Source organism: Schistosoma mansoni, chromosome 3 (assembly GCF_000237925.1).
Source record: "Schistosoma mansoni strain Puerto Rico chromosome 3, complete genome".
In the NCBI taxonomy this organism is placed as follows: Eukaryota; Metazoa; Platyhelminthes; class Trematoda; order Strigeidida; family Schistosomatidae; genus Schistosoma; species Schistosoma mansoni.
In genome coordinates, this window is record NC_031497.1 from 19,389,262 (window position 1) to 19,404,270 (window position 15,009).

At 46.9% G+C, this 15,009-nt stretch overlaps 3 protein-coding genes and 2 non-coding genes across 5 annotated transcripts; 3 read left to right on the top strand and 2 right to left on the bottom strand.

Moving 5' to 3' along the window:
• Positions 1-3,771: 3,771 nt before the first annotated feature.
• On the top strand, positions 3,772-3,964 carry Smp_189110 (hypothetical protein; the record flags this gene model as incomplete). The annotated part of the gene is made up of 2 exons (XM_018799540.1): positions 3,772-3,864; positions 3,935-3,964. The coding sequence occupies 2 exons, from the start codon at positions 3,772-3,774 to the stop codon at positions 3,962-3,964; spliced, it is 123 nt and encodes a 40-aa protein (XP_018651319.1).
• On the bottom strand, positions 3,885-3,965 carry Smp_tRNA_01220_Ser_TGA.1.1. Its single transcript has one exon. It is a non-coding gene (tRNA).
• Positions 3,966-5,536: 1,571 nt separating this feature from the next.
• Smp_189120 (hypothetical protein) lies at positions 5,537-5,729 on the top strand (the record flags this gene model as incomplete). Its single annotated transcript, XM_018799541.1, is given in 2 exon segments — positions 5,537-5,698; positions 5,700-5,729. Coding segments are annotated over 2 exon segments (192 nt in total).
• Positions 5,730-9,176: 3,447 nt separating this feature from the next.
• Smp_tRNA_02261_Ser_TGA.1.1 lies at positions 9,177-9,257 on the bottom strand. Its single transcript has one exon. It is a non-coding gene (tRNA).
• A 2,508-nt stretch (positions 9,258-11,765) lies between these two features.
• Smp_189050 (hypothetical protein) lies at positions 11,766-12,981 on the top strand (the record flags this gene model as incomplete). Its single annotated transcript, XM_018799543.1, has 1 exon — positions 11,766-12,981. The coding sequence occupies one exon, from the start codon at positions 11,766-11,768 to the stop codon at positions 12,630-12,632; it is 867 nt and encodes a 288-aa protein (XP_018651321.1). The 3' UTR covers positions 12,633-12,981.
• Between the last annotated feature and the right edge of the window lie 2,028 nt (positions 12,982-15,009).

The following is a 15,009-nucleotide window of genomic DNA, read 5'->3' on the forward strand; positions in this document are numbered from 1 at the left end:
GGTGACATGTATCTGTGTGCAGTTGAGGGTATGCTGTTTTCATGTGGAGCAGTGTATTCAGCGATCGATAGAATACAGTTACTGTGCACCCACTCGATCGGTTACCAATGAATCAGTGTCACTTGAGCAAGTGAGACGATGGCGACGGACAGTGAGTATTGGTAGTTGATGAGGGCTGTCGTTGTATTTGGACGAGTGGCTGTCTGTCGACTGAGAGTCGATGGTGGTGGTGAGGGGGAACATTGAGTAGTGAGGATGCATACTGTTTGTGTTCTGTTTTCAATGAGAGTGTGTCAGACGGAGTGGGAGACTGAAGTGGTGTGGGTATCTCAGACGTTGGAGTGGAGAGTCGGACAAAAGCCCGCTACGTCAGGAGCAGGGTTCGAACCTGCGCGGGGAAACCCCATTGGATTTCAAGTCCAACGCCTTAACCACTCGGCCATCCTGACACGATTTCCGTCGATCTACACACTCAACTCCTCACAATCAACTCACACGATAATCACTACAACAACAACAACAAACACTCGCTCATCACACAGCCGCTCGCGCACATGCAAAAACACTGACACTAACACACACACACACACACGCACACTCATTTATACACTCGTGATCGATTCCATCCAATCACATCACCGACATTGACAGCGACATCGATCACAACATCATCACCACCAACACAAACAACAACACCAACACCACCAACAACAAGAACACAAACATCACCATCATCAAAACAACAACAAAGCGTCATCATCAACAGCAGTAGTAGTGGTAGTAGTGATGTTAGCAGCAGCAGCAGCACCAGCACCAGCACCAGCGAAAACAACAACATCAAAATATCTCCTCACACAATCACTGTTTCCCAGTCGTTGTGGCTAGTTGCCACCTCACTACATTATGGATGACCTGTCAATTCACACCACACCTTTCGTTCGTGATATTCACACCAGTGACTAATGCTCAGTTGGAGAGTGGGGTGAAAATCTGGAGAAGTCCCAATCTACACGTCATTGATCGAAACATGAGAGTTCTGGTCAGTCGGACATCACATGTCTCCATATCGGGACAGACAGTATGTGGAGTGTGCAATGTACAGGAACAAGGTGATGCAGATGCACAGCGTGCAATCGAGCAACATGCTGATCGATCTGTCGAACTTGAATGAGGGAGAGAGAGAAAGCGAAGAAACGGAATACAGAAATGAGAGGCAGATATGGATGTGGAGTGAGACGGAGACGAAGGTGATTGTATGATTGACGCGATCATCGGTCTTTGGTCAGTTTGGTCTGGTGTTGTCATGTTCAGTCTGAATGTGGATGAAATGTATGTTCCTGTTGACTCTGTTCGACGACTCAACCGAACACATTCTCATGACGGAGGATGAATGGAACAACTGTTGTTCAGCATGTCTAGTGACTTCACGTTGCTATTCGCTTCAGACCTCCAACAATTCCTCATCCCTCTCCACAATCTGCATCTCACAGACATCGCCATCACTACCACATGAATTCGCACGAAGATTTTGTTGGTCCGCACCATCACGTACAATTCATATTTACAAACTCGCTTGTGTATATCAGTCTGGTCGTTGACACTCATACATGTTTGATGAGATGCAGACGAACAAGGCGATATTGTTGTTCGAGTCTACAGTGGTGATGGGGAAATCGCTGTGAACACACCTATAACGAGTTAGTTAACATGGTCGAGTTACTGATTGCATCGAGTCTGGTCACTGAGCTAGTGTCTGGTGACATGTATCTGTGTGCAGTTGAGGGTATGCTGTTTTCATGTGGAGCAGTGTATTCAGCGATCGATAGAATACAGTTACTGTGCACCCACTCGATCGGTTACCAATGAATCAGTGTCACTTGAGCAAGTGAGACGATGGCGACGGACAGTGAGTATTGGTAGTTGATGAGGGCTGTCGTTGTATTTGGACGAGTGGCTGTCTGTCGACTGAGAGTCGATGGTGGTGGTGAGGGGGAACATTGAGTAGTGAGGATGCATACTGTTTGTGTTCTGTTTTCAATGAGAGTGTGTCAGACGGAGTGGGAGACTGAAGTGGTGTGGGTATCTCAGACGTTGGAGTGGAGAGTCGGACAAAAGCCCGCTACGTCAGGAGCAGGGTTCGAACCTGCGCGGGGAAACCCCATTGGATTTCAAGTCCAACGCCTTAACCTTTCGGCCATCCTGACACGATTTCCGTCGATCTACACACTCAACTCCTCACAATCAACTCACACGATAATCACTACAACAACAACAACAACAACAACAACAACACTCGCTCATCACACAGCCGCTCGCGCACATGCAAAAACACTGACACTAACACACACACACACACGCACACTCATTTATACACTCGTGATCGATTCCATCCAATCACATCACCGACATTGACAGCGACATCGATCACAACATCATCACCACCAACACAAACAACAACACCAACACCACCAACAACAAGAACACAAACATCACCATCATCAAAACAACAACAAAGCGTCATCATCAACAGCAGTAGTAGTGGTAGTAGTGATGTTAGCAGCACCAGCACCAGCACCAGCACCAGCGAAAACAACAACATCAAAATATCTCCTCACACAATCACTGTTTCCCAGTCGTTGTGGCTAGTTGCCACCTCACTACATTATGGATGACCTGTCAATTCACACCACACCTTTCGTTCGTGATATTCACACCAGTGACTAATGCTCAGTTGGAGAGTGGGGTGAAAATCTGGAGAAGTCCCAATCTACACGTCATTGATCGAAACATGAGAGTTCTGGTCAGTCGGACATCACATGTCTCCATATCGGGACAGACAGTATGTGGAGTGTGCAATGTACAGGAACAAGGTGATGCAGATGCACAGTGTGCAATCGAGCAACATGCTGATCGATCTGTCGAACTTGAATGAGGGAGAGAGAGAAAGCGAAGAAACGGAATACAGAAATGAGAGGCAGATATGGATGTGGAGTGAGACGGAGACGAAGGTGATTGTATGATTGACGCGATCATCGGTCTTTGGTCAGTCTGGTCTGGTGTTGTCATGTTCAGTCTGAATGTGGATGAAATGTATGTTCCTGTTGACTCTGTTCGACGACTCAACCGAACACATTCTCATGACGGAGGATGAATGGAACAACTGTTGTTCAGCATGTCTAGTGACTTCACGTTGCTATTCGCTTCAGACCTCCAACAATTCCTCATCCCTCTCCACAATCTGCATCTCACAGACATCGCCATCACTACCACATGAATTCGCACGAAGATTTTGTTGGTCCGCACCATCACGTACAATTCATATTTACAAACTCGCTTGTGTATATCAGTCTGGTCGTTGACACTCATACATGTTTGATGAGATGCAGACGAATAAGGCGATATTGTTGTTCGAGTCTACAGTGGTGATGGGGAAATCGCTGTGAACACACCTATAACGAGTTAGTTAACATGGTCGAGTTACTGATTGCATCGAGTCTGGTCACTGAGCTAGTGTCTGGTGACATGTATCTGTGTGCAGTTGAGGGTATGCTGTTTTCATGTGGAGCAGTGTATTCAGCGATCGATAGAATACAGTTACTGTGCACCCACTCGATCGGTTACCAATGAATCAGTGTCACTTGAGCAAGTGAGACGATGGCGACGGACAGTGAGTATTGGTAGTTGATGAGGGCTGTCGTTGTATTTGGACGAGTGGCTGTCTGTCGACTGAGAGTCGATGGTGGTGGTGAGGGGGAACATTGAGTAGTGAGGATGCATACTGTTTGTGTTCTGTTTTCAATGAGAGTGTGTCAGACGGAGTGGGAGACTGAAGTGGTGTGGGTATCTCAGACGTTGGAGTGGAGAGTCGGACAATAGCCCGCTACGTCAGGAGCAGGGTTCGAACCTGCGCGGGGAAACCCCATTGGATTTCAAGTCCAACGCCTTAACCACTCGGCCATCCTGACACGATTTCCGTCGATCTACACACTCAACTCCTCACAATCAACTCACACGATAATCACTACAACAACAACAACAACAACAACAACAACACTCGCTCATCACACAGCCGCTCGCGCACATGCAAAAACACTGACACTAACACACACACACACACACACGCACACTCATTTATACACTCGTGATCGATTCCATCCAATCACATCACCGACATTGACAGCGACATCGATCACAACATCATCACCACCAACACAAACAACAACACCAACACCACCAACAACAAGAACACAAACATCACCATCATCAAAACAACAACAAAGCGTCATCATCAACAGCAGTAGTAGTGGTAGTAGTGATGTTAGCAGCACCAGCACCAGCACCAGCACCAGCGAAAACAACAACATCAAAATATCTCCTCACACAATCACTGTTTCCCAGTCGTTGTGGCTAGTTGCCACCTCACTACATTATGGATGACCTGTCAATTCACACCACACCTTTCGTTCGTGATATTCACACCAGTGACTAATGCTCAGTTGGAGAGTGGGGTGAAAATCTGGAGAAGTCCCAATCTACACGTCATTGATCGAAACATGAGAGTTCTGGTCAGTCGGACATCACATGTCTCCATATCGGGACAGACAGTATGTGGAGTGTGCAATGTACAGGAACAAGGTGATGCAGATGCACAGCGTGCAATCGAGCAACATGCTGATCGATCTGTCGAACTTGAATGAGGGAGAGAGAGAAAGCGAAGAAACGGAATACAGAAATGAGAGGCAGATATGGATGTGGAGTGAGACGGAGACGAAGGTGATTGTATGATTGACGCGATCATCGGTCTTTGGTCAGTCTGGTCTGGTGTTGTCATGTTCAGTCTGAATGTGGATGAAATGTATGTTCCTGTTGACTCTGTTCGACGACTCAACCGAACACATTCTCATGACGGAGGATGAATGGAACAACTGTTGTTCAGCATGTCTAGTGACTTCACGTTGCTATTCGCTTCAGACCTCCAACAATTCCTCATCCCTCTCCACAATCTGCATCTCACAGACATCGCCATCACTACCACATGAATTCGCACGAAGATTTTGTTGGTCCGCACCATCACGTACAATTCATATTTACAAACTCGCTTGTGTATATCAGTCTGGTCGTTGACACTCATACATGTTTGATGAGATGCAGACGAACAAGGCGATATTGTTGTTCGAGTCTACAGTGGTGATGGGGAAATCGCTGTGAACACACCTATAACGAGTTAGTTAACATGGTCGAGTTACTGATTGCATCGAGTCTGGTCACTGAGCTAGTGTCTGGTGACATGTATCTGTGTGCAGTTGAGGGTATGCTGTTTTCATGTGGAGCAGTGTATTCAGCGATCGATAGAATACAGTTACTGTGCACCCACTCGATCGGTTACCAATGAATCAGTGTCACTTGAGCAAGTGAGACGATGGCGACGGACAGTGAGTATTGGTAGTTGATGAGGGCTGTCGTTGTATTTGGACGAGTGGCTGTCTGTCGACTGAGAGTCGATGGTGGTGGTGAGGGGGAACATTGAGTAGTGAGGATGCATACTGTTTGTGTTCTGTTTTCAATGAGAGTGTGTCAGACGGAGTGGGAGACTGAAGTGGTGTGGGTATCTCAGACGTTGGAGTGGAGAGTCGGACAAAAGCCCGCTACGTCAGGAGCAGGGTTCGAACCTGCGCGGGGAAACCCCATTGGATTTCAAGTCCAACGCCTTAACCACTCGGCCATCCTGACACGATTTCCGTCGATCTACACACTCAACTCCTCACAATCAACTCACACGATAATCACTACAACAACAACAACAACAACAACAACAACACTCGCTCATCACACAGCCGCTCGCGCACATGCAAAAACACTGACACTAACACACACACACACACGCACACTCATTTATACACTCGTGATCGATTCCATCCAATCACATCACCGACATTGACAGCGACATCGATCACAACATCATCACCACCAACACAAACAACAACACCAACACCACCAACAACAAGAACACAAACATCACCATCATCAAAACAACAACAAAGCGTCATCATCAACAGCAGTAGTAGTGGTAGTAGTGATGTTAGCAGCACCAGCACCAGCACCAGCACCAGCGAAAACAACAACATCAAAATATCTCCTCACACAATCACTGTTTCCCAGTCGTTGTGGCTAGTTGCCACCTCACTACATTATGGATGACCTGTCAATTCACACCACACCTTTCGTTCGTGATATTCACACCAGTGACTAATGCTCAGTTGGAGAGTGGGGTGAAAATCTGGAGAAGTCCCAATCTACACGTCATTGATCGAAACATGAGAGTTCTGGTCAGTCGGACATCACATGTCTCCATATCGGGACAGACAGTATGTGGAGTGTGCAATGTACAGGAACAAGGTGATGCAGATGCACAGCGTGCAATCGAGCAACATGCTGATCGATCTGTCGAACTTGAATGAGGGAGAGAGAGAAAGCGAAGAAACGGAATACAGAAATGAGAGGCAGATATGGATGTGGAGTGAGACGGAGACGAAGGTGATTGTATGATTGACGCGATCATCGGTCTTTGGTCAGTCTGGTCTGGTGTTGTCATGTTCAGTCTGAATGTGGATGAAATGTATGTTCCTGTTGACTCTGTTCGACGACTCAACCGAACACATTCTCATGACGGAGGATGAATGGAACAACTGTTGTTCAGCATGTCTAGTGACTTCACGTTGCTATTCGCTTCAGACCTCCAACAATTCCTCATCCCTCTCCACAATCTGCATCTCACAGACATCGCCATCACTACCACATGAATTCGCACGAAGATTTTGTTGGTCCGCACCATCACGTACAATTCATATTTACAAACTCGCTTGTGTATATCAGTCTGGTCGTTGACACTCATACATGTTTGATGAGATGCAGACGAACAAGGCGATATTGTTGTTCGAGTCTACAGTGGTGATGGGGAAATCGCTGTGAACACACCTATAACGAGTTAGTTAACATGGTCGAGTTACTGATTGCATCGAGTCTGGTCACTGAGCTAGTGTCTGGTGACATGTATCTGTGTGCAGTTGAGGGTATGCTGTTTTCATGTGGAGCAGTGTATTCAGCGATCGATAGAATACAGTTACTGTGCACCCACTCGATCGGTTACCAATGAATCAGTGTCACTTGAGCAAGTGAGACGATGGCGACGGACAGTGAGTATTGGTAGTTGATGAGGGCTGTCGTTGTATTTGGACGAGTGGCTGTCTGTCGACTGAGAGTCGATGGTGGTGGTGAGGGGGAACATTGAGTAGTGAGGATGCATACTGTTTGTGTTCTGTTTTCAATGAGAGTGTGTCAGACGGAGTGGGAGACTGAAGTGGTGTGGGTATCTCAGACGTTGGAGTGGAGAGTCGGACAATAGCCCGCTACGTCAGGAGCAGGGTTCGAACCTGCGCGGGGAAACCCCATTGGATTTCAAGTCCAACGCCTTAACCACTCGGCCATCCTGACACGATTTCCGTCGATCTACACACTCAACTCCTCACAATCAACTCACACGATAATCACTACAACAACAACAACAACAACAACAACAACAACACTCGCTCATCACACAGCCGCTCGCGCACATGCAAAAACACTGACACTAACACACACACACACACACGCACACTCATTTATACACTCGTGATCGATTCCATCCAATCACATCACCGACATTGACAGCGACATCGATCACAACATCATCACCACCAACACAAACAACAACACCAACACCACCAACAACAAGAACACAAACATCACCATCATCAAAACAACAACAAAGCGTCATCATCAACAGCAGTAGTAGTGGTAGTAGTGATGTTAGCAGCAGCAGCACCAGCACCAGCACCAGCGAAAACAACAACATCAAAATATCTCCTCACACAATCACTGTTTCCCAGTCGTTGTGGCTAGTTGCCACCTCACTACATTATGGATGACCTGTCAATTCACACCACACCTTTCGTTCGTGATATTCACACCAGTGACTAATGCTCAGTTGGAGAGTGGGGTGAAAATCTGGAGAAGTCCCAATCTACACGTCATTGATCGAAACATGAGAGTTCTGGTCAGTCGGACATCACATGTCTCCATATCGGGACAGACAGTATGTGGAGTGTGCAATGTACAGGAACAAGGTGATGCAGATGCACAGCGTGCAATCGAGCAACATGCTGATCGATCTGTCGAACTTGAATGAGGGAGAGAGAGAAAGCGAAGAAACGGAATACAGAAATGAGAGGCAGATATGGATGTGGAGTGAGACGGAGACGAAGGTGATTGTATGATTGACGCGATCATCGGTCTTTGGTCAGTCTGGTCTGGTGTTGTCATGTTCAGTCTGAATGTGGATGAAATGTATGTTCCTGTTGACTCTGTTCGACGACTCAACCGAACACATTCTCATGACGGAGGATGAATGGAACAACTGTTGTTCAGCATGTCTAGTGACTTCACGTTGCTATTCGCTTCAGACCTCCAACAATTCCTCATCCCTCTCCACAATCTGCATCTCACAGACATCGCCATCACTACCACATGAATTCGCACGAAGATTTTGTTGGTCCGCACCATCACGTACAATTCATATTTACAAACTCGCTTGTGTATATCAGTCTGGTCGTTGACACTCATACATGTTTGATGAGATGCAGACGAACAAGGCGATATTGTTGTTCGAGTCTACAGTGGTGATGGGGAAATCGCTGTGAACACACCTATAACGAGTTAGTTAACATGGTCGAGTTACTGATTGCATCGAGTCTGGTCACTGAGCTAGTGTCTGGTGACATGTATCTGTGTGCAGTTGAGGGTATGCTGTTTTCATGTGGAGCAGTGTATTCAGCGATCGATAGAATACAGTTACTGTGCACCCACTCGATCGGTTACCAATGAATCAGTGTCACTTGAGCAAGTGAGACGATGGCGACGGACAGTGAGTATTGGTAGTTGATGAGGGCTGTCGTTGTATTTGGACGAGTGGCTGTCTGTCGACTGAGAGTCGATGGTGGTGGTGAGGGGGAACATTGAGTAGTGAGGATGCATACTGTTTGTGTTCTGTTTTCAATGAGAGTGTGTCAGACGGAGTGGGAGACTGAAGTGGTGTGGGTATCTCAGACGTTGGAGTGGAGAGTCGGACAATAGCCCGCTACGTCAGGAGCAGGGTTCGAACCTGCGCGGGGAAACCCCATTGGATTTCAAGTCCAACGCCTTAACCACTCGGCCATCCTGACACGATTTCCGTCGATCTACACACTCAACTCCTCACAATCAACTCACACGATAATCACTACAACAACAACAACAACAACAACAACAACACTCGCTCATCACACAGCCGCTCGCGCACATGCAAAAACACTGACACTAACACACACACACACACGCACACTCATTTATACACTCGTGATCGATTCCATCCAATCACATCACCGACATTGACAGCGACATCGATCACAACATCATCACCACCAACACAAACAACAACACCAACACCACCAACAACAAGAACACAAACATCACCATCATCAAAACAACAACAAAGCGTCATCATCAACAGCAGTAGTAGTGGTAGTAGTGATGTTAGCAGCACCAGCACCAGCACCAGCACCAGCGAAAACAACAACATCAAAATATCTCCTCACACAATCACTGTTTCCCAGTCGTTGTGGCTAGTTGCCACCTCACTACATTATGGATGACCTGTCAATTCACACCACACCTTTCGTTCGTGATATTCACACCAGTGACTAATGCTCAGTTGGAGAGTGGGGTGAAAATCTGGAGAAGTCCCAATCTACACGTCATTGATCGAAACATGAGAGTTCTGGTCAGTCGGACATCACATGTCTCCATATCGGGACAGACAGTATGTGGAGTGTGCAATGTACAGGAACAAGGTGATGCAGATGCACAGCGTGCAATCGAGCAACATGCTGATCGATCTGTCGAACTTGAATGAGGGAGAGAGAGAAAGCGAAGAAACGGAATACAGAAATGAGAGGCAGATATGGATGTGGAGTGAGACGGAGACGAAGGTGATTGTATGATTGACGCGATCATCGGTCTTTGGTCAGTCTGGTCTGGTGTTGTCATGTTCAGTCTGAATGTGGATGAAATGTATGTTCCTGTTGACTCTGTTCGACGACTCAACCGAGCACATTCTCATGACGGAGGATGAATGGAACAACTGTTGTTCAGCATGTCTAGTGACTTCACGTTGCTATTCGCTTCAGACCTCCAACAATTCCTCATCCCTCTCCACAATCTGCATCTCACAGACATCGCCATCACTACCACATGAATTCGCACGAAGATTTTGTTGGTCCGCACCATCACGTACAATTCATATTTACAAACTCGCTTGTGTATATCAGTCTGGTCGTTGACACTCATACATGTTTGATGAGATGCAGACGAACAAGGCGATATTGTTGTTCGAGTCTACAGTGGTGATGGGGAAATCGCTGTGAACACACCTATAACGAGTTAGTTAACATGGTCGAGTTACTGATTGCATCGAGTCTGGTCACTGAGCTAGTGTCTGGTGACATGTATCTGTGTGCAGTTGAGGGTATGCTGTTTTCATGTGGAGCAGTGTATTCAGCGATCGATAGAATACAGTTACTGTGCACCCACTCGATCGGTTACCAATGAATCAGTGTCACTTGAGCAAGTGAGACGATGGCGACGGACAGTGAGTATTGGTAGTTGATGAGGGCTGTCGTTGTATTTGGACGAGTGGCTGTCTGTCGACTGAGAGTCGATGGTGGTGGTGAGGGGGAACATTGAGTAGTGAGGATGCATACTGTTTGTGTTCTGTTTTCAATGAGAGTGTGTCAGACGGAGTGGGAGACTGAAGTGGTGTGGGTATCTCAGACGTTGGAGTGGAGATAATTTACAATAGCTTGCTGCATTAATATGAGTTTTCATATAATAATAATAATAATAATATATTTTCGCAATAGCAGGTACACGCCATTTCTACAGGCATGATCTACAATTTACAACATTTACTTGTTCACAGTATGCATCCCAGGCAAGGTTGTTTAGTAATTATAATCTATAAAAGTTGGTAGCATTTCATTCGTGCAGATATAATGTGTTTTCATAAGAATAGTTTCAAAGGGGCATAGCGTCCACGTTACATACCAGATCGAATCTCGACAAAAAGTGTAATAGGGTTTCGGTCTTGCTAAGTATTTATGTTGTAGTGACCGGCCAGTCTCGATAAGAACACGATTGGAATAATAGAAACAATTATTATTATTGTAACCAATTGTACCAGAGATTGTTTTACTGTATTTGTTTAACTGTATCCGTTTCACTTCTTGTTCCATATACCGCCTGGTTTGGTTCGAGCTTGCTCACGCACTGCTTGTTCGCTTGTACTCTTTGGCACGTCTCGGTATTATTTCGATACCACGAGATCGCCAATAAATATACTTGATCTGGACTAGTAAAGCCTTCTGGTTTACGGGCTATCAAGGGAACCAAGTCATATTTGTACGCGTAATCGAATAGTAGTGGTGATCATAGTCCGTCCACGACTCGACATCCACTACAACTGGTGAGCCGTTGTTGGAACACGCAATACAGCTGGTAACCCAATCCATCGAGCACAAGTCAAACTTGGCCAATTCTCCAAACCAGATCAATCCGGTGAGTCTATTTATCTATCCACATCTGTTGCATATATTCGTATTGATTTTTTTCAATATATAATATTTTGGCAACTTAATATGGTAGATAACGATAAGAATAACATAAATATGATAGACTCCGAGATACAGGTTATCAGTTTCCGACCGGTTCCTTTCATCCCCCATGATCCAGAAGTCTGGTTCGCGGCACTGGAATCTCAATTTGAGATCCGCCGCATAACCAATCAAAGGCAGAAGTACGCCTACGCTTTGGAATCATTGCCCGGGGATCACCTAACCGCTGTCCGTGAGGTTGTCCTCAATCCCAACGTTCCAAACGTTTATGACCGTCTTAAGGATGCCATCCTTCGACATTTCCTCCCATCAAGAGAGGAAAGATTGAGGACACTTTTAGCACGTCACCCTATGGGTGATGCTAAGCCGAGCCACCACCTCACGCGCCTGCAATCCCTTGCAGGAAACATGACAGCTGACTCTGAGATAGTCAAAGAGTTGTGGTTCGAAGCCTTACCAGTCAGTATCCAGCCAACCCTTACGGCTCTGCTCGAGGACACCCCGCTCAACAAGGTGGCCCTCATAGCAGATAAGATTCTGGCACGAGTTAACACCAAAGGCGACCATTTAGTTGCTAGTTTTTCCCGTTCTAACGTTGATCTCGATGCTAGACGACCTCCGGCTCATGGGGATAGGGACAGATGTATCCATACTCGTCTCAGTTTCCGAGACCGCGCAAATGTGCCAGCCCCCTACGTCCCCCGACCCAGGTCACAATCTCGAAAAGCCGTAACGACTCGCCCCAAGCGGGCATCTTCCAAGCCACGCCAGAAGGCGGTTTCGGAAGCGAGTCCAGGTTGGTGCTGGTTCCACCGTGCTTTCGGAGCCGGTGCCCGTCATTGTCGAGCTCCCTGCTCATACAAGGCGGGAAACTTCTCAGCCGGCGAGTAAATGCGGCCGTACTCGCCGGCACTTCACCTCAGGTTGGCCGTTTATTTTACGTGCACGATTATCGCACCAACGCTAGGTACCTTGTGGATACGGGTGCCCAAGTTTCTGTCGTACCTATCGGTAACAGTAAGTCTCAAGCCACTATGCTTCGACTACGCGCTGCGAATGGCTCAGTCATTCCCACCTATGGTACACGACAACTTACGGTCAACCTGAGCAACCGACGACAGTATCTGTGGACGTTCATCATTGCCTATGTTCCCACAGCTATACTCGGTATCGATTTCCTACAGCACTATGAATTGCTAGTCGATTCACGTAGGCTGCAGCTAATTGATACTTCGTCGAACAGCAACTTTATGGGCTCTAAAGCCCACACAAACGCGTACCGAATCACAGGTGTATTTCATTCGCGTGACGATTTATTCCACGTTTTATTTCAGAAATTCCCCAAATTAACTAAACCTCTCGAGGAGACTCCATCGGTGACCAATCGTGTGGTACACCACATAGTCACCCGCGGACCACCAGTCACGGCAAGACCTCGCCGACTGGCACCGGACAAATTAGCTTTCGCTAAACGTGAGTTTGACAATTTACTAGCTACTGGTATTATTCGTCCTTCTCACAGTCCTTGGGCCTCACCTCTCCACATGGTTCGAAAAAAGGATGGGGTTAGTTGGAGACCATGCGGAGACTACCGAGCGTTAAACACAGCTACACGTTTCGATAGCTATCCCATCCCCCACATACATGACATCACGGCATCACTCAAGGGCACGACAATTTTTTCCAAGATCGATCTGATACGAGCATATCATCAGATCCCAGTCGCTCTTGAAGATATAGAGAAAACTGCCATCACGACTCCTTTCGGTTTATTTGAGTTCCTACGAATGCCATTTGGATTACGGAATGCTGCTCAAACTTTCCAAAGGTTTATCGATAGCATTGTACGAGACCTAGATTTTGTTCACGTCTATATTGATGACCTGCTAATCGCATCATCAAACGTAGATGAACATTATCAACACCTGACGCTACTATTCCAGCGCCTTTCGGATAATGGAATAATAGTCAACCCCGATAAGTGTGAACTCGGGAAGAAGGAAATGAAATTCTTAGGTCATGTTATTAAGCATGAGGGTATTCTACCTTGTGAGGATAAAGTACGTACTATAAAGGAGTACACTGTACCGTCCACACTCAAGGAACTGAAGGCATTTCTCGGTTTGGTCAACTTCTACCGACGCTTCATTTCGCACGCGGCAGAACAGTTACGACCGTTAACCGATTTACTTCGCGGTAATCCACGCAAACTGGAATGGAACGACGCCGCACGTACTGCATTTTCAGATATCAAAACGGCCCTAGCTCAAGCCACACTTCTCGTGCATCCTGACCCATCAGCCACGCTTAGTATAGCGGTTGATGCATCGGATTTCGCCATAGGAGCCGTTATGCAACAGAATATCTCCGGTAGTTGGCAGCCCCTCGAATTTTTCTCACGACGCCTCACTCCCACGGAGACGAGATATAGCGCTTTTGGTCGCGAACTGCTAGCAGCCTACTGCGCCATCAAACATTTCCGGCACGCTGTAGAAGGTCGTAAGTTCATCTTATTCACCGACCATAAGCCCTTAACGTATGCTCTGCATACCAAGTCTGACCGCTACTCACCACGAGAGTGCAGACATTTGGACTATATCTCCCAGTTCACGACAGACCTTCGTCACGTCAAAGGCGAGTCGAACTGTGTTGCTGATGCTTTATCACGTATCCAACTTAATGCAGTTACTTTGCCAATGCTTGACCTACCTGCTATAGCCGCCGCCCAAGCAAACGATACTTCATGCACGGAAGCACAACAGTCTACGTCCCTTCAATGCCGGGAAGTACCCCTAGCTACTAGCTCTGGTACTATCCTATGCGATACTTCCACGGGCCTCCCTCGACCCATCGTACCCTCCGCTTGTCGCCGTCTCGTCTTTGATGCCCTTCATGGTCTATCTCATCCTGGTATCGCAGCCACCCTACGCCTCATAGCTGCACGATACGTCTGGCCGTCAATGAATAAAGATGTCCGTATGTGGGTAAAACAATGTTTACAATGTCAACGATCAAAAGTGCACAGGCACGTAGCTGCCCCTATTGGCACTTTCGCTACGCCTGATGCTCGCTTCGATCACGTTCACATAGACATTGTAGGACCATTACCACCATCGCACGGGTATGATCACATGCATTGATCGTTTCACAAGATGGCCCGAAGCTATTCCCATCACGTCTATTACGGCGGAGACAGTTGCTCACCGCTTCGTAGAACGATGGATAGCTATGTACGGTTGTCCCTCGACTGTCACGACTGACCGAGGAC